This window comes from Mustela nigripes, chromosome 1, assembly GCF_022355385.1.
Source record: "Mustela nigripes isolate SB6536 chromosome 1, MUSNIG.SB6536, whole genome shotgun sequence".
Lineage (NCBI taxonomy): Eukaryota > Metazoa > Chordata > Mammalia > Carnivora > Mustelidae > Mustela > Mustela nigripes.
Window position 1 is genome coordinate 180,469,508 of NC_081557.1, and position 18,618 is coordinate 180,488,125.

Below are 18,618 nucleotides of genomic sequence, written 5' to 3' on the forward strand. Positions count from 1 at the left end.
CAGAGTACAGGATGGTGAAGGCTGGTTTGCTGAGGCCGAGGCTGTTCATCATGCCAACTATTCATTCAGTTACAATTATTAATGTTTACTATGATGTTAAAGGGGCATAGTGGGGAGATGTAATACTCAATCCTCGCTCCCCTAGACCTCCTAGACTAGTGGAAACAGTCAAGCAAATTGAATACAGAATAATGGTATGATACTGGTGAGCACATTGTGCTGTGGGACCACAAATGAACCACCAGTGGGAACTGGGAATGTGAAGTAAGCGCCATCTGCACTCAGGTTTTTCTGTTCTAAGGATGTGTTGACGAGAAGTCCTATATCACATTTATGTCCTTTAATAACCCTTGTTATCTTGATATCTTGTATACAAATTTTTCTAAAGCAAAACTAAGAAATGGCATTAAGCATATACTCTTTCTGGGGCACCTGAGTGGCTCAGTGGGTTAAAGCATCTGCCTTTGGCTCAGGTCATGATCTTTGCTCTCTGCCTGCTTCTCTGCCTACTTGTGATCTCTGCCTTTCAAATAAATAGATAAAATCTTAAAAAAAAAAAGCATATAGTTTTTCACGTAAAGGACTTTTTCTTTTTAATTTTATTTTAGCAATCTCTGCACCCAACATGAGGCTCAAACTCATGACCTCAAGATCAAGGGTTACATACTCTTCCTGCTGAGCCAGCTAGGTGCCCTGGACTTGTTTTTTTGTTTGTTTGTTTTGTTTTCAATATTTTATTTATTTATTTGACAGAGAGAGAGAGAGATCAGAAGTAGGCAGAACAGCAGGCAGAGAGAGGGGGAAGCAGGCTCCCTGCTGAGCAGAGAGCCCAGTTTGGGGTTTGACCCCAGGATCCTGAGATCATGACCTGAGCCAAAGGCAGAGTCTTAAGGCACTGAGCCACCCAGGACTTCTGTTTTTGAGTGAAGCAACAGTCTTTGGCTCTCAGATATTTTCCCTGGGAGTGTAGTGAGTGTATCAGAATTGTTTGAAAGTATCCAGTTATAGCCCAGTAATCTAAGAGATGTGTTCATAAACTGGGCTGGGATCTGGGGAGAACTTCCTCATCCTCCCCCTGATTTCAGATTTCTGTTATTTTTCTCCCTTCATAGCAGTTCTAGCCAGTAATTACTGGACAGGTATTTAAATTCCCTCTTTTTTTTTTTTTTAATTTGAGTATAATTGACATACAATGCTACATTAGTTTCAGGTATACAACTTAGTGATTTGACAAGTTTATACATTAGGCTAAATTCCCTTTTTTCTTTCTGGTAATCTAGGTACTGTACAAGCGAGGGCTTGTGGTAACCCTTCATTGTGATAGAGTTCCCAGTAGGGGTAGATATTCTATGACGATATGCCCCCTGGAACACTATTCTTTTTTGGTGAATATTAATTTTCTCCGTGTCCCCTTTCTTCATCTTCTGCCACTGCCTTACTTTCTCTTTTTTTCCCAGTGAATTCTCCAGTAATGTCTGCTTCACCTGATAGCCTGAAGGTGGGTCATTGGAACTGAAGGTCATAGATATCTGTGGTATCACAGATAGATGCCTATCTATCACAGATAGATAAGGTGATATGACCTTACACATTAGCATACACTGAATATAAAAGTACAAATCTACTACTTGACCAGTTTTAAAGATGATGATGATATTCTGGCATTCAGACCTAAGATGAACCTGAGAATTGAATTCATTCGATGAAGTTCTTAATGACCTGGATATCTGTACTAATAGCGTTCATCATTGAATGTTTGATTTCGGGCACATAGTTTCTTCTTTAAAAATTGGTCTTTTTTTTTTTTTTTGTGAAACCAAGAAAAGCAGTTATAAGGGATTGTTCAGGGGGATAGAAAAGGTCCGTCTTTTTAATACTTTAGTTTGGAAGTTAGAACTGTGGAATAATTATTGTTTTTAGCTGCAAAATATGTTCACTCAAACCATCCTGGGTCACCCTTTGGACATTGAAATGCAAAGACCCTGCATTGGAAGTCTTTGAAAGAGTTCACATCATTGACCAGTAGATGGCAGTCTTATACTATATTCAGAGAAAGCAAGCAGCAGAAGGTAAAGAAACATTTCAGAAATTGTTTGAAGTATCCATTCACAGTGCCCTTCCACCCTTACTGATTCCCCCCAAATCTCCTCCCACTTACTTTCTACCCCAGACAACTATCTTACCCATCCAATCACCTCTTTTTAGGTTCCCAGGGATCTCTTGCAGACCGTCTCTATTTGCTCACAAGAAGTATCTTTCACATTTATTCATAATCAGCTGACAGGAACAGGGCCAGCTACATAATTTGCAGGGCCCAGTGTAAAATGAAAATGTGGGCTTCTTGTTCAAAATCTATTGAGATTTTTAAGACAGTAACAGCAGCACGTTAAATCAAACACAAAGTCCCTTCTGAGCCCATACAGGGTGTACGTGCAGGAAGCCAGCTATGCTTTCATGAACTTAAAAGATCTCTTTCTCTGCCCACTCCTCCCTCTGTTATTTCAGTGCTGTCCTGTGACACACACCAAAGGGCTAGTCAAAGGAAGAATCACTGAATGTTATTCAGGCATCATAAAATTTTCTTTTCTTTCTTTTTTTTTTTTTTAAGTAGGCTCCACGCGCAGCATGGAGCCCAGTGCAAGGCTTGAAATCACAACCCTGAGATCAAGACCTGAGCTGAGATCAAGAGTCACATGCTTAACCAACTGAGCCACCCAGGCACCCCCAGACATCATAGAGTCTTAGTACTGTGAGAGAATTAGAGATCATCTAGTCCAATTGCTTTATTTTAAAGATGACTAAACTAGGACACCTGGCTGGCTCAGTTAGAAGAGCATATGACTCTTGATCTTGGGGTCATGAGTTCAAGCCCCACATTGGGCATAGAGCCTACTTTAAAAAAAAAAAAAGAAAGAAAGAAAAGATTGAACTCAATTCTGAAAAGACGAAGTGGCTCACCCAAAGTCCCCAACTAGTTGTATCACAGACTGGAGCAGAACTAAGGGTTCTCACCGGCTAGGCCAATGCTCACTCTACCATATAGGCTTGGTGAGGGATATCTTGCGAGAAGAGTTGTCCTGTCCGTTCAATCTACCAAAGATTATTTTGTTCTGTTTTCTGTCCAAGAGAAGGGTACAGGTTCCTATTACTTAGATTTATTGAATACCAGCTATATTCTAAGCACCATGTTAAATATTTTATATATTATGACTCAATTTAAAACAATCGCAGAAATTGGGGGCACCTGGGTGGCTCAGTGGGTTAAAGCCTCTGCCTTCGGCTCGGGTCATGGTCCTGGGGTCCTGGGGTCCTGGGATTGAGCCCCACATCAGGCTCCCTGCTCAGCGGGGAGCCTGCTTCCCCCTCTCTCTCTACCTGCCTCTCTGCCTACTTGTGATTTCTGACTGTCAAATAAATAAATAAAATCTTTTAAAAAAAAATCGCAGAAATTCATTACAATTTTCCTCATTTTTCAAGTTAAGAAAAAATTGAGGCTCAGAATTTGACTTCTAATAAGTAGGAAGACAAGAGTTTAAGCAGGTCTATAGGATTCCAAAACCCATTTTCTTTTTACCACATCATTCCTCAGTTCTAGGAATGCTGAGTCAGCCTGTAGTTCCTGACCCTTGCTCCTATTTTTGGTCAGCTTAGATGATCTTGGAACTTTTTCTAGACTTTCTTTCTTTTTTTTTTTTTTTTTTTAAAGATTTTATTTATTTATTTATTTGACAGAGAGATAGTAAGAGAGGGAACACAAGCAGGGGAAGAGGAAGAGGGAGAAGCAGGATTCCCGCTGAGCAGGATGCCTGTCTTGATCCTAGGACACTGGGATCATGATCTGAGCCAAAGGCAGGCGCTTAATTAACCAACTGAGATACGAAGGCACCCCTCTTTCTAGACTTTCTGTGTTCTTCAACCTTACGTCTGAATACTGCCTCAGGGCCTTTGCTCCCGGGTGTTCCCTCCATTTGGGATTATGCTCCTGGACAATCCATGAAAACAGGAATGCATGCCAGCTAAATAGGGGACCTGATCATGAGCAACTGTAAAGAGATGGGCTTTTCCTCTGAATGAAATGGGAAACACTGCAGGGTTTTGTCAGAGTGGTATGATCCGATTTAAATTTTTACAGGATGCTTCTGGCTGCCATGTTGAAAAGAGACTAAGCGGGTAAGAAAGGAAAGGTAGAAGTTGGGAGGGTCTTTCAGGGAGTTATATTAATCCTGGGGAAAGATAATGGTGATTCCAATCAAGGTGATAGCAGTGCAAGTGATAGGAAAGGCTTGGCTTCTGGAGTTATACATGTATTTAAGTATAATATTTTTAATTTTTGTGTTACGGAAAGTTTCGAATATACGAATGTTGGGAGAAAATTATAATGAATTCCCATGTTCCTACTAGGTACCCAGTGGAACTGTCTTGTGTTAGGTAGTTTCCAATAGCTGTAACAACTGTGAACTTGTAACCAATCTTGTTGGGGAGTACACCTCCCCTCCCCGGTCTCCCCAATCCTAGACTGGGGAAGAAGCAATTTGAAGCAAATCCCAGACACCATATTTCATGTGTAAATATTTCAGCTTTTACTACTCTAACCACTTCTGATTGCCCTTTGTGCTTTCTGCTTGATCGTTCTTTGGCATACTTATGACTTTTTACTTACCGTCTGCCCTCTTTAAACCTTTCGCATTCCTACCCGTTACAAATTTTGTATTCTCAAATTGAGACTCCCTAAAGAAAGTTTTTTTCTTTTATTTAATGTAAGCTCTACTGCCTAACATGGGGTTTGAACTCACAACCCCAAGAGTTGCACGCACTACTGACTGAGCCAGCCAGGCGCCCCAAGAGAGGTTCTTCTAAAGGTTCAGTTTGTTGTATCATTCTCTCTGCACAGAGGTTATAAACTGGCCAAATTATGAGAGATTGGCTGTTCTTGAATCTGGCTCCCTCTCTTCGTCAGTCAAGTTGGCATAATATTAAGGTCAGTTTTTCAAAGAGGGGTAACGGCAATGGCACTCCATTAGCAAATGATAGGCAGATCTCTAATACTAATAAATAGTGGAAATGTAATACTAGAAAGGATATAAAGCATGAAAAAAGGTGAGCCTGCACTAAAGCTAGAAATTGGTAAGCACCTAACCACTTACTTGCCATTATTTTACTGTCTGACTTGACTCATTTAGAGTGCTATTCCTGGGTGCCACTGAGGAGTTAAGGGGTGTTTTTTTCTGAAGGTGTTTTTGTTTATAACAGGCTGAGTAATAGTGAAGATCATAATGTACTGGATTGAAAGTCAAAAGGTACATTTGATTTCTGTGTTCATTATGGACTCTGTACATTAGACAAGCTAATAAATTCCTTTGTGCTTTAGCTTTTCTACTTTCAAATGAGATTAATACTTGCCCTTTTCTATTTCACATACATTGACAAGTAAGATTAGAGAGATAAAATGAACATTTATTTTTTTAAAAAGTGAAAATCTAAGTAATTGCTATTTTCTATGTGAAGTTTTTTTTTTTTAAGATTTAATTTATTCATTTGACAGAGATCACAAGTAGGCAGAGAGGCAGGCAGAGAGAGAGGGGAAAGCAGGCTCCCTGCTGAGCAGAGAGCTTGACATGGGGCTCCATCCCAGGACCCCGAGGTCATGACCTGAGCTGAAGGCAGAGGCTTAACCCACTGAGCCACCCTGGCGCCCCCATGTGAAGTTTTTAATGCAGTTATAAAACAGTGGGTTTCAGTTCTAATATTTGCAAAAGATTACATATTCTCTAATCTATTTCTTTTAATCATGTGCTCAAATGTTCTTCTTCCCACACTGTATCTGCCATATGTATGTACCACTTAAAACAGTGCCTGATATTTGGTAAGAACTATATAAATGTTAGCTGTTACCTTCATCGGTATGAAAAAAAATTAGTCAGAACAAGAATTCATAGAGTTAAATGCCAAAAAAGTTGACTCCCCTCTCTACTGTGTAATACCCACCTTCTTAAAATGTAATTGCTTGAGATATATAACATAGTACACCATATAAGAATATGAAGAAAATAAGACCTAGCTGATTGTCAGAATCAATGTTTATGGAAAAAAAAAAAAAAAGGAAGGAGGTGGTAGCTGAAGGTGACACATTTGGTATCTGATAGCCCTTTGTTCTCAAAGACCCCAAGACCGACTTAGGAGCTTTCTGAAATCTCTGGTTCCATTTGCAGAGATTCTATCTAGTAGGTTAACAGTGGAGATCAAGAAAGCAAAAAAAAAAAAAAAGTTTCTCTGGTGATCTTGATTCTCTGCCAGGTCTGGGAATCATTAGTGTAGAAAAATATAATAGAATTCTTTAACATAGTACATCATTTATTTCTTACATTTATTTGAAGTGGTATTTATAGGGAAATATATGTATCTACACTCAGGGAAGGGGACTAGGAAGATATCTATCAAAATCAGAATAGTGATCTCTGGATTGTAGGTTTATGGAAATATTTATTTCGTAATTGCTTTTCTTATTTCTGAGTTCTGGTTGAGCATATGTTATTTTTATCATAATAGATGTTTCTAATGAAAATATTTACAACCAGTGCAAGATTTTTTTTATTGAGGTATAATTGGCATACAGTATCCTATTAGTTTAAGGTGTATATTATAGTGATTCTGTATTTTTTATACATTATGAAATGATCCCCATAGTAAGTCTAGATTCAGTCACCATACAAAGTTCATACAGTATTATTGACTATATTCTGGTTTTATATGTTACATTCTTATGACATTTATTTTATAGCTGAAAGTTTGTCCCTGTTAATTCCCTTTACCTATTTTGCCCAAACCTCAACACCTCCCCACTCTGGTAATCAACAGTTTATTTCCTGTATTTATGATTGTTTCTGTTTGTTTTATTTCTTAGATTCCATATGTAAGTTAAATCATATGGCATTTGTTTTCCTCTGACTTATTTCATTTAGCATAATACCCTCTATGTCCATCTATGTCACAAATTACAAGATTTCATTCTTTTTATGGCTGAGTAATATTCCAGTTTGTGTGTGTGTGTGTGTGTGTGTGTACCACATCTTATTTATCCATTTGTCTATTGATAGGTTGTTTTCATGTCTTGGTTTACTGTAAATAAAGCATAGTAGTGAACATGGAGGTGTATATATCCCTTAAAATTGGTGTTATTGTTTTCTCTGGGTAAATATCAGGAAGTGGAATTGCTGAGTCATACGGTAGTTCTATTTTTAATTTTTGAGGGGAACCTCCATGCTCTTTCCATAGCAGCTGTACCAATTTACATTCCCACCTACAGTATATGGGGGTTCCCTTTTCTCTACATCCTTGCTAACACTTATCTTTTGTCTTTTTAATAATAACCAATCTGACAGGTAAAAGATAAATTGTGGTTTTGATTTGCAGTTCCCTGATTTGCATTTTCCTGATGTTGAGCATCTTTCCATGTGCCTGTTGTCTGTAAGTCTTCCTCTGAAAAACCTCTATTCAGTTTCCCTGACCAGTTTTAAATCAGGTTGTTTGGGCTTTTTAAAAACTTTATATTAAGTTGTATAAACTATGTTTATTTTGAATATTAACCCCTTATCAGATGTATGATTTGGAGTTATTTTCTCTCATTCATTAGGTTGTCTTTTCATTTTGTTGTTGGTTTCCTTCTCTGTGCAAAAGCTTTTTACTTTGATATAATCCCATTTATTTATTTTATTTTTGTTGCTTTTGCCCAAGGAGACTCGTCCAAAAAATATTGCTAAGACCAACGTCAGGTGGTTTACAGCATATGTTTTCTTCTAGGAGTTTTATGGTTTTAGGCCTCGCATTCAAGTCTTCAGTACATGATGTGAGATAGTGGTCCAGTTTCACTCTTTTGCATGTGGCTGTCCAGTTTTCCCAACAGCATTTATTGAAGAGATTGTCTTTTCCCCATCGTATGTTCTTGCCTACTTTGTCATAGATTAGTTGACCATATAAGCATAGGTTTACTTCTGGACTCTCTAGTCTATTCTATTAATCTATGTGTCTCTGGTTTTGGCAGTACCGAACTGTTTTGATTACTATAGCTTTGTAGTATAGTTTGAAGTCTGGAAGAATAATACCTCTAGCTGTGTTCTCCTTTCTCAAGATTGCTTTGGCTATTTGGGGTCTTTGTCAGTTTCAAATAAACTGTAGGATTTTTTTTTTTTTAAAGATTTTACTTATTTATTTGACAGAGAGAGATCACAAGCAGGCAGAGAGGCAGGCAGAGAGAGAGGAGGAAGCAGGCTCCCTGCTGAGCAGAAAGCCCGATGCGGGGCTTGATCCCAGGACCCCAAGATCATGACCCGAGCCGAAGGCAGCGGCTTAACCACTGAGCCACCCAGGCGCCCCAAACTGTAGGATTTTTTTGTTTTAGTTCTATGAAAAATGCCCTGCTATTTCTATGGGGATTGCTTTGAATCTGTAAATTTCTTTGTGTAGTATGGACATTTAAACAATATTAATTCTTCCAATCTATGAGCACTGTGTATCTTTCCATTTGTTTTTGTCAGCTTTAATTTCTTTCATCAGTGTCTTATAGTTTTCAGAGTACAGGTCTTTCACCTATTTGGTTAAATTTATTCCTAGGTATTGTATTCTTTTGATGCAGTTGGAAATGGATTGTTTATATCCCTTTCTGATAAGTTGTAAGTGTATAGAAGTGCAACAGATTTCTGTATATTAATTTTGTATCCTGCAACTGATTTCTGTGTATTAATTTTGTATCCTGAATTAATTTATTAGCTCCAACTGTGTCTAGGATTTTCTGTATACATATTATATATATAAAATATATATAATATAATATAATATATAATATAATTATAATAATATAATGTAATATATATAATATTTACATATTATATATATATATATAATCTGTATACAGAAAATATACTGTTATCTGTAAACAGTGACAGTTTTACTTTTTCCTTTCCAATTTAGATGCCTTTTATTTCTTTTTCTGGCCTAATTGGTGTAGCTAGGATTTTCAATATTATGTTGTATAAAAGTGGCAAGAGGAAGACTCCTTGTCTTATTCCTGATCTTAGAGAAAAAGCTTTCAGCTTTTCTCTGTTGAATGTAATGTTATGTGTTTGTCCTATGTGGCCTTTATCTTGTTGAGATACATTTCTTCTATACCCACTTGAAGAGTTTTTATCATAAATGGATCCTGAATTTTGTCAAATACTTTTTCTGAATTAATTAAGATGATCATGTGATTTTTATCCTTTGTTTTATTACAGTGGTATATCATGTTGATCGATTTAAAGAAGTTGAACCATCCTTGTATCCCTGGATTAAATCCCTTGATTGTTTTCATGTGTAAAGGTGTATGTGTAAAGGTATTTCATGTGTAAAGGTATATGTTCCTTTAAACATATTTTTAAATTTATTTTGCTATTATTTTGTTGAGGATTTTTGTATATGTGTCCTTTAAGGAATCTATGCTTTTAATTTTCTTGTGTCTGGTTCTGGTATTGGGTAATGCTACCTTTGTAAAATGAGTTTGGAAGCATTCCTTCCTCTTCAGTTTTTTGTTTGTTTGTTTGTTTGTTTGTTTGGAATAATTTGAGAAGGAAATGTACTAACTCTTTTTAAATGTTTGGTAGAACTTACCTGTAACAGCATCTGGTTCTGGACTTTTGTTTGCTGGGAATTTTTAAATTACTCATTCAATTTCATTACTTGTAATCAGTCTACTTGAGTTTTCTGTGTCTTTATGATTTGGTCTTGCAAGGTTGTATATTTCAAGTAATTTATTCATATTTTTTTTAGGTTTCCATTTTGTTGGTATAATTGTTCGTTATAGTCTCTTGTGATCCTTTATATTTCTGTGGTGTCAGTTGTGACTTCTCTTTCATTTCTGATTTTATTTGGGTCCTCTGTCTTTTCTGGATGACACTGGCTAGAGATTTATTGATTTTGTTCATCTTTTCAAAGAACCAACTTTCAGTTTCATTGATCTTTTCTTTTTTGTGTGTGTGTCAATTTCTCTATGTCTGTTAATATTAGCTTTATATATTTAGGTACTCCTACACTGGATACATTAATATCTATAAATTAATTGATTCTTAGCTTGCCCTCTTTATCATTATGTAATGTCCTTCTTAGTCTTTTGTGATAGTCATTGTTTTAAAGTCTATTTTATCTCTGGGGCACCTGGGTGGCTCAGTCAGTTAAGCATCCATCTTTAGCTCTGGTCATGGTCCTGGAATCCTGAGGACAAGCTCCACATTGGGCTCCCTGCTCAGCGAGGAGTCTGCTTCTCCTTCTCCTTCTGCCCCTCCCTGTGCTACTTCTGTCACTCTCTCTCTTACTCAATCTGTCTCTCAAAATAAATAAATAAAATATTTTTAAAAATGAAGTCTATTTTATTTAATATGACTATTGGTACTCTTTCTTTTCATTCCATTTACATGGAATATCTGTTTCCATCTCTTCACTTTCAGCCTATGTATGTCTTAGATCTGAAGTGAGTCTCTTGTAGACATCATATTGGTGGTCTTCTATTTTTATCCATTCAGCCAACTTGTGTTTTTTTTTATTGGAACATTTAGTCCATTTAAATTTAAAGTGATTATTGATAAGTATGTACTTATTGCCATTTTGTTTATTGTTTTCTGGTTATTTTTGTAGTTCTTCTCTGTTTACTTCTTCCTCTCTTTATCTTCTCCCCTATAGTTTGATGGTTCTCTTTAATGTTATGTTCGGGTCTTTTCTCTTTATTTTTTGTGTCTCTGTTATAGGTTTTAGGTTTGTGGTTACCATGAGGTTTATCTCTGTTCATCTATTTATATAACAGTTTATTTTAAGTTGATAATCACTTAAGTTTGAATGAATCTAAAAGCACTACATTTTGTACCTCTTCCCATGTTTTGTGTTTTTCACATCATATTTTATATCCTTTTATTTTGTATATTTTTAAACTAATTAAGTGGTTATGGTTATTTTTACTATTTTTGGTTTTTAACCTTCATACTGGCTTCTAAGTGACAGCTCTACTGCCTTGACTACATATTTGCTTTACTAGTGAGATCTTTTCTTTTATATATTTTCTTATTTCTAATTACAGCTTTTTCTTTTCCAATTAATGATTCTTTAACAGTTCTTGTAAGGCTGTTAGTTTTCACTTGTTTGGAAACTCTTTCTCTCCCCTTTAATTTTGAATGATACCCTTGTATCTTTGTAAGGTGGGGTAGGGTATTCTTATAGGGTAGAGTATTCTTGGTTGTAAGTTTTTCCCTTTTAGTGCTTTAAATATATCCTTCCACTCTCTTTTGGCCTGCAAAGTTTCTGCTGAAAAATCACAACCCATATAAGATTTTAAAGACCCTCATGCAAGCTGTCTTTTTAGTTTACCAAATGTGGAAAAAAAACCCAAAACCTATATAGTCTATCATTGTATATGTCACATAGCTTTTTTCTTTTCTTTCTTTTATTTTTTTTAAAGATTTTATTTGTTTTATTTGACAGACAGAGATCACAAGTATGCAGAGAGGCAGGCAGAGAGAGAGAGGGAAGCAGGCTCCCTGTTGAGCAGAGATCCCGATGTGGGGCTCCATCCCAGGACCCTGAGATCATGACCCGAGACAAAGGCAGAGGCTTTAACCCACTGAGCCACCAAGGCACCCCTTTCTTTCTTTCTTTCTTTCTTTCTTTCTTTCTTTCTTTCTTTCTTTTTTTTTTTGAAAGGATGAAGCTACTTCTAAAGCATTGTGGAAGCAAAGTTTATTTATCTGTGTTAAAAAAAGTCACCAATTCTTTTAGAACACCAATACAGCAATAAATGTACATCTTAGGGAATGTAAAACAATTGAATCCTAATTAGCTTTTACTTGTTTTGCCTTGGTAAGATTAGAAATGTGAGTCACTGGTTATGTTTACAAAAGGACTAATCAGGGAGAGAAAAACAGTTTTAGTACAATATAGATTTTCCATTCCTTTTGTGTTCTGAGCTGTGCTCCAAAAACAAAGCTCATTCCTTTTTGAAGATCCTCTTGGCTTCTACTCCTTCATATGTGTAAGTCTGAAAGGTGTTAACAAACAGAAGAATTTGCCATTAAGATTTAAGGCTCCATTAAGAAAAATATTAGTATTGTTATAGCTTTGAAATGATTATATTTTTTTCTTAATCTTGATAGCAACATTTTATACAGATAGAAGATACACCCACTTAAAAACACATTTTTTGATTTTTAGTCACTTACACTTTTAGTTAAAATAAGTAAGATTTATGACAAAAGTAATAGTTTATTTGTTGAATATATAACTCAGCAATCACAAATATAAAATTATTTTTCTCTTTAGGAAACAGCTATGATCTTTTTACCACTCACCTGAACCAGTTCACCACCTATAATTTCTCGGACAGCATTCAGTGCATTTCCATTGTCTGTCCGTTTGAATTTTCCAACAAGTTTATTTCCCTCTAGGTTCCAAGTACCCTATAAATGTAAAATAATAATAATAAGTAATAATAATAATAACAAATAGCTTTTTTTAGGATCTCACATATATCAGGCACTGTTCTGAGTTTTATAGGTCTACTTCTTCAATCTTCACAATGAGATTATGAAGTAGATATTACTGTCTTCATTTGATGGTTGAGAAAACTGAGTCACAATAATTCACCTAAAGCCATAAAGCCAGGATTGAACTTAGCTTTGGGGGCTCTAGAGTATATGCTGGTAACCCTTTTGCTTATCTTACTCAATTTCTTCCAAATGCTAAATTTTAAGGTAGATGAGCAATGCTTCCCTTTTCTAAATCTTTCATGTTAAAAAAAGTATCCTAAATTTAGACATGGTTCAAGTTAGTTTCATGAAGAGCCTAACACCCCTGTGTATGTTGTAATTTTATAATTGTTATAATAATTTTAAAATGACCATTAGGATGCCTGGATGGTTCAGCTGAAGGAGCATGCAGCTTTTTGATTTTGTGTTGTAGGTTCAAGCCCCATGTTGGGTGTAGAGATTGCTTACAAATAAAATTTTTAAATAAATAGATAAATAAATGGTCATAATTGATAAAATATTTGACAGTTTGTCATTACAAATATATAATTTAACTGAAAAATGCTAAGGACAAAACAGATTTTAAAAAATCAGTTGAAAAATATGACTACCTAAATTTTTTTATCTTAAACATTAAAAGGTATATTCCCAATGACCTACAATGTAGCATGCATCAGACTTTTCCATTTGGTCACTCATTCATTAGCTAATTTATTCATTTATTTTATTATTTCAGTGTATTTATTGAATGACTATTATGTTTAAGTTAGATAAATCTAAAAGCTTTTGCTGCTACCAGGTATGTAAAGTTGCAAATACTGAGCTTTAGTTTGCTTTATGAATAATGGGTCTATACTTAATCATCCAGAGGATGTTCCTCTAATTCCTATTGATCAATTCAGATTATTTACAGATGTATGAAAATAAAAACATTAGATTAAATATCCTGCCAATTTGTGTGATGTATATTGTGGATAAACTCTATTGGCTGCTTCAGTAAAATGAAGGAGGCTTAACATTAAACCATTCAGTGACAGAGAACAGATTATTTTAGTATTGTGTAGAAAAATCAAGAATGCATTGCTTATAAAAAGTGTCTTACACTGAGTTCAGTTCCATCTGCTAGGCTGTAATTAAAAGTGACACCAAGCTCAAAAACAATCTCAATGGTACGAAAAGCGCTCGCTTCTTTGACGGTGAATTTATTTCCCTCTTGTGTAATAGTAAGTTTCAAATTGTCATGAGCTGCAAGCTTCCTTTTCACCATATTAATACCTGCAAAGCAAAAGATTTTGGAGAAAATAAAATCAAAATGCCATAGAAAGCATTTATTTCAGTACGTTCTGTTATATTTATTTGTTTATGTATATTTCGATGGTAGGAAGGAAAACCTGATAGCATTGCCTTTGCACAAGAGCATTCAGATTGCCTCCTACAGAAAAAATTCAAGCTCAATCAGATCAAGAGTAATGTTTCAAGCTATTTTTCCAAAACTTGTGAAAAATTAAATGAAAAAACAGAATTGTAGAATCTTAGAACAAGTAATTTTAACATAATTATCAAGCTCTTTGCTTCGGTGTTAAGTAAACTAAATTCCAGAAATGTCAAACAAAGGATTAAATATATTAATATATTTGTAAGGAACTTATAAACAAAACTTTTTGACTTTCCATAATAGCTTTAAAATTTAGAACCACAATTCTCTTTGCTTTTTGTGGCATTTCCATCACAAAAATGAGAAAATTGGCAAATATTGCATTCAAATTCATTATTGTAAGAATGTGCAAATCCCATAAATTTCAACATGAAATTCTGGAACTTTAAGACATAATGATGCAAATTTTGTTTTTGGGGAATGACTCCAATTTGTTTGCACATCTCGGGCAGCGTATGAGCTGCCAGAGTATTGAAATAGATATTAAATTTATTAAATTAAAACCCACATAGAAACCACATGTAATCATGAGATCATTCCCAAAATTTTATGTCAGAGGAAATGAGAATTAAGTCTTATTTAGAGCTGGGAATCATGATAGAATTTTTTTCCCCATTACTTTACTATATGATCTTTGTTTTTCCATCCCCTAGAATTCAACGTTTTAAAGTTTTGACATTTTCATTATGCACTGCCCTTTTTTACTTTTTAAACCAAAAAAAGTAAGTTTTCAGTGACATAGGCCCAAGCAGCAGTTGAAGAGTGGATGAATCATAGCTGGATCTTTTTTTGTTTCAGGGAACTCAAAGAATTTTTCTCCCACTAATGAAACTGTAGTTTTCCTAATAGAAGAAGTGAGAGTATTGTTTTCCCTACTTTGAGCCTCGCACATTCTGGATCCTCACCACCAGAACAGGAATCATTCCCTATACCCTGAGGTTTAGAAGGAATTAGAAAGAAAAATGTCTGTGAAGAACAAAATAACAAGCCACTGAAGAATTAAGCCCTTACCCATTTTTTCCATGAACTTGTCATAGTTCTCATTCCGGTCTATCTTCCAAGTACCGTCAAAAGCCATGATCTCCAGTTGAGTCAGCCTCTAAACGATCAGAGATCCAGGTCTGTCCTTAGGACACAATTTATCCTACTTCTTATCTTAGAACTAACTTCATACTGTGATGTGGAAGTTTAAAGTTTAAAAGGTCACTTAACTACACTAATGCCCAATAATTGTAGTTTATCTTTCTATAAATTTCTTAGATCCTCTCCTGAAATTCAACTGAATTACAGTTGACCCTTGAACAATATGGATTTGAATTGCATGAATCCAATTATATATGGATTTTTTTAATAAATACAGTACAATATTCTAAATGCATTTACTCTCCCTTGTTTTTTAAATATTTTCTTTAGCTTTAGTGTAAGAATACACTATGTAATACACATGACATACAAAATATATATTAATTGATTATGTTATCAGGAAGACTTCAGGTCAACAGTGAACTATTAGTGTTTAAGTTTTTGAGGAGTCAAAAGTTATACAAGGATTTTTGACTGCATGGTTGGGGGTGGTGCCCCTGACTCCCCATGTTGTTCAGGAGTCAACTATAAAACTATAGTTTTATAAAACTATGAAACATGATGAACAATAGAATAGGTATTGTTTATTACCACCCCCCCATGTAGTCAAGCTACAGATTGTGAGGACATTTATTTTAAAAACTAGAATGTGTGCTCTCTTAAAATAGGTTTTCTATTTATAAGTTCAAAGTGTATACTACATTGGTGGTAACACAATTTAGAACATACATCAAATAACATTTGGGAAATGAGAGTATTAATGGCCTATCCTTTTTTTTACAATAGCAATTACCTTATAAAGTAAGATTTTATGACCAAATATGAATAAAAAGTTAAAGTTAATATGATGTTGAGACTGAAGATTTGTTTATTTTACTAATATGTTCTTTTGCATTATGCTTTTGAGTTGCCAGGAGTTTGGTAAATATCCTGACAACTGGTATAGTTTATGACACATAAGTGTTCACTAGGTTTTTGTTTTGGTCTTGAATGGTGACTAGCCACTTAGAAAAATTTTAAGAGGTAGAAATGTAGCTAGATAATCTGAAAACTTCCATTAGAGAAACAATCAGGTTTAAACATTCTGCCATGTACAGAGAAAACAAAAACCAGATACCAGCTATGCCATTAATTAAAACCATTCCTTTGTTTTACTCTTATTCCCTCTCTTCCCAAATCCTAGTGCAATCAGAAGCTAAAACTCAATGTGTATGTGGGACAAGGCTATGGAGAATAGCTAAAAAGGTAAAAAGACAAGGAGGTCACCATATCTCTCCCTTCCCCCACTGTAGGCTTTTAGCCTAGAACAGAACTGAGCTGTGGAGGAAACACATTAACTTACATGAAGTGCAGAGTTTTCATTATTAACTAGTCTGAATATATCACTTGCTAAAAAGAGACCATTATTGTGAATAAATGTGACCAAAGAAAGACTTCTTAAAATTAAATTAAATTAATTTAATTAATTAACTTAATTAAAGAGCATGCATGCCCAACATTTCATTGAGTTAGAGGAAGGATATATCTAATGCATTTGAGCAGGAAATTGGGGGAAGAGAATTGAGTCTTTAATTTTTAATTAGGCTTCATGCTGGGGAATGAGCTCATGGGGCTTGAACTCACAACCCTGAGATCAAAACTGAGCTGAGATCAAGAGTCAGACGCTTAACCAACCAAATCACATAAGCATCTCTAGTTTTTAATTTTGACTGTATCCATTGGGCATACTTTTTCAGTGGAGTTGCCCATTATTTTATTATTTTTTATTATTATGTTTATCAAGTAAGCACATTAAAAATCTAACTTCCTTCTACTAATTCTATTATTTTATTAAGAGAGAAAAAGATATCAGAACATAGAGGGAGAGGGGTATTGGGGAAGAGAGATTGTAATTTTAGAATAATAGAAGTCCTTTACATCTGTAACTAACTTTATGGAAAAAAATGGATTATTTTGTCTTTGTTTTTCTCCCTTTTATCAAAGATAATGAAAACCACATCATTTGTGAACCATCACCCTAGTATACTTTCCGCTTGAGAAGGGATCAGTTAAGTAAATAACACTTGGACGCATGCCAACCTACTAACAGAATGGGCATGTTAAACTTTTCAGTCTTCTATTTACCCGTGGCAATATCCTAATTTAAAGTCAGTTAGGAGTTCCTGTTGTCTGCAGAATGTCATCATTTTTTCAATGAGTAGATCAAATTTTTAACACTATACTTTTCCAGCTTTCCAGCTCTGTAGCTTCTCAATTCCTACTACTCACCCCACTTAGAAAAGATTGTATAGAACCTATAGAACAAGTTCCCTGCAGACCTCTCCTACTAATGATACAATTGGACCATCTGGCTAAGGGCTGACCCAGTTCTTTGTTTTCTTCTCTGATAAAACTGGAAGACTTAGGGTCCTGCTGCTTGGGAGAGTGGGTGGATCAGGTTATGTGTGCAGAGATGCGCTCTTTCTCTCTCTCTAGGCTCATAATCCCCATTAGTCATGGAGTGATATGGAAGAAATGGAAATCAACAGAAGTTCTTGGTGATCCATATTCCATTCCTGCAGGGGATTATACAAATTACATTCCTAACATGTTTTAGGAGACCCCTATTCATATTTTCAGTCTCTTGCCATTTCTTACTGGGTCCTTTAAGGTCTAACACTAAGCTGCTTTCAGTCTCTGCTCTCCTGATTGTGCATGTTTTCTGCTTTAGGTCCCAGCTTGGTCATTGACTACTCTGAGAAGCTTGTCCTGACTGAGTGAGTGGGTCAGGTAAGCCTACTTCTCCCAAATGTAATGACCTTCTAAATGTCTCATAAAAGTCATAAAAGACAAAATCAGCTGATTCATGATAGCCAAGGAAATAGTAGTATCATCATGAAGAAGGAGACATCATGAGGAAGGGCAGTACAATGTTCCAAGCTCATCTCAAAGAAATAACTTTCTAGAGACCACAGAAATCCTTTCACCACATTGTTTAGTAGGAGGGAACATTTTTTGAGAGTAATTAAAAAATATATCATTTATGGAAAATGGCATTTCCAGGCCTTATCACCTCAGAATTTCAATCCCAACTTCTTTAACTTCTACATGTCAGAGAAAACTAGTGGTGTCTATTAAGCCCTTGTAAGAGAAGGATTTGAGGGACCAATGCAAGGAGCAACAAGAAGTTTTAAGATTATTATCCAATCCCTAGCAGTGAATGGGGAATGAGAAAGAATTCTAGTGTTTGCCTACAGAGACCACTTCATTCTGTTTTAACCATAGTCTTCTAAATTTTAGAAATCTTAAGACCTGCTAAATTATGTCTTAGATTTCGCACCTGACATGGATGGTGGGTTTTCTTCCAGAAAAACTGTAGAGTTACAGCAGAGCATAGCAGGACATCTGCCATATAATGGCCAGCATGGGTTGCTGGTTGTCCTTAATAACAAGACAGACATTTTATGGGATTTGAATGTGTCAGTTGAATGATCTTGCATGAAGGATTTTTGTTTTGTTCTATTTTTTATTTGAGAGAGAGAGAGAGCACAAGCTGGGGGAGCAGTAGGCAGAGGAAGAGGGAGA

General features: G+C 35.4%; 1 protein-coding gene and 1 long non-coding RNA gene across 3 annotated transcripts in view; one reads left to right on the top strand and one right to left on the bottom strand.

The window, feature by feature from the left end:
• Window positions 1-3,769: 3,769 nt before the first annotated feature.
• Window positions 3,770-18,618, top strand: part of LOC132002777 (uncharacterized) — a 39,965-nt gene continuing 25,116 nt past the window's right edge. The window contains exons 1-2 of the long non-coding RNA XR_009400009.1: window positions 3,770-4,170; window positions 17,765-17,823. This is a non-coding gene — a long non-coding RNA (uncharacterized LOC132002777). The remainder of the gene's footprint in view (window positions 4,171-17,764; window positions 17,824-18,618) is intronic.
• FABP2 (fatty acid binding protein 2) overlaps window positions 11,727-18,618 on the bottom strand; it is a 32,129-nt gene continuing 25,237 nt past the window's right edge. For both annotated transcript variants that reach the window (XM_059377889.1, XM_059377899.1), the window contains exons 2-5: window positions 14,983-15,070; window positions 13,639-13,811; window positions 12,360-12,467; window positions 11,727-12,049 (exon numbers count right to left, since the gene is read on the bottom strand). In XM_059377889.1, the coding sequence (XP_059233872.1) occupies window positions 11,999-12,049; window positions 12,360-12,467; window positions 13,639-13,811; window positions 14,983-15,049 (399 nt within the window). In that variant the 5' untranslated portion in view covers window positions 15,050-15,070 and the 3' untranslated portion in view covers window positions 11,727-11,998. The remainder of the gene's footprint in view (window positions 12,050-12,359; window positions 12,468-13,638; window positions 13,812-14,982; window positions 15,071-18,618) is intronic.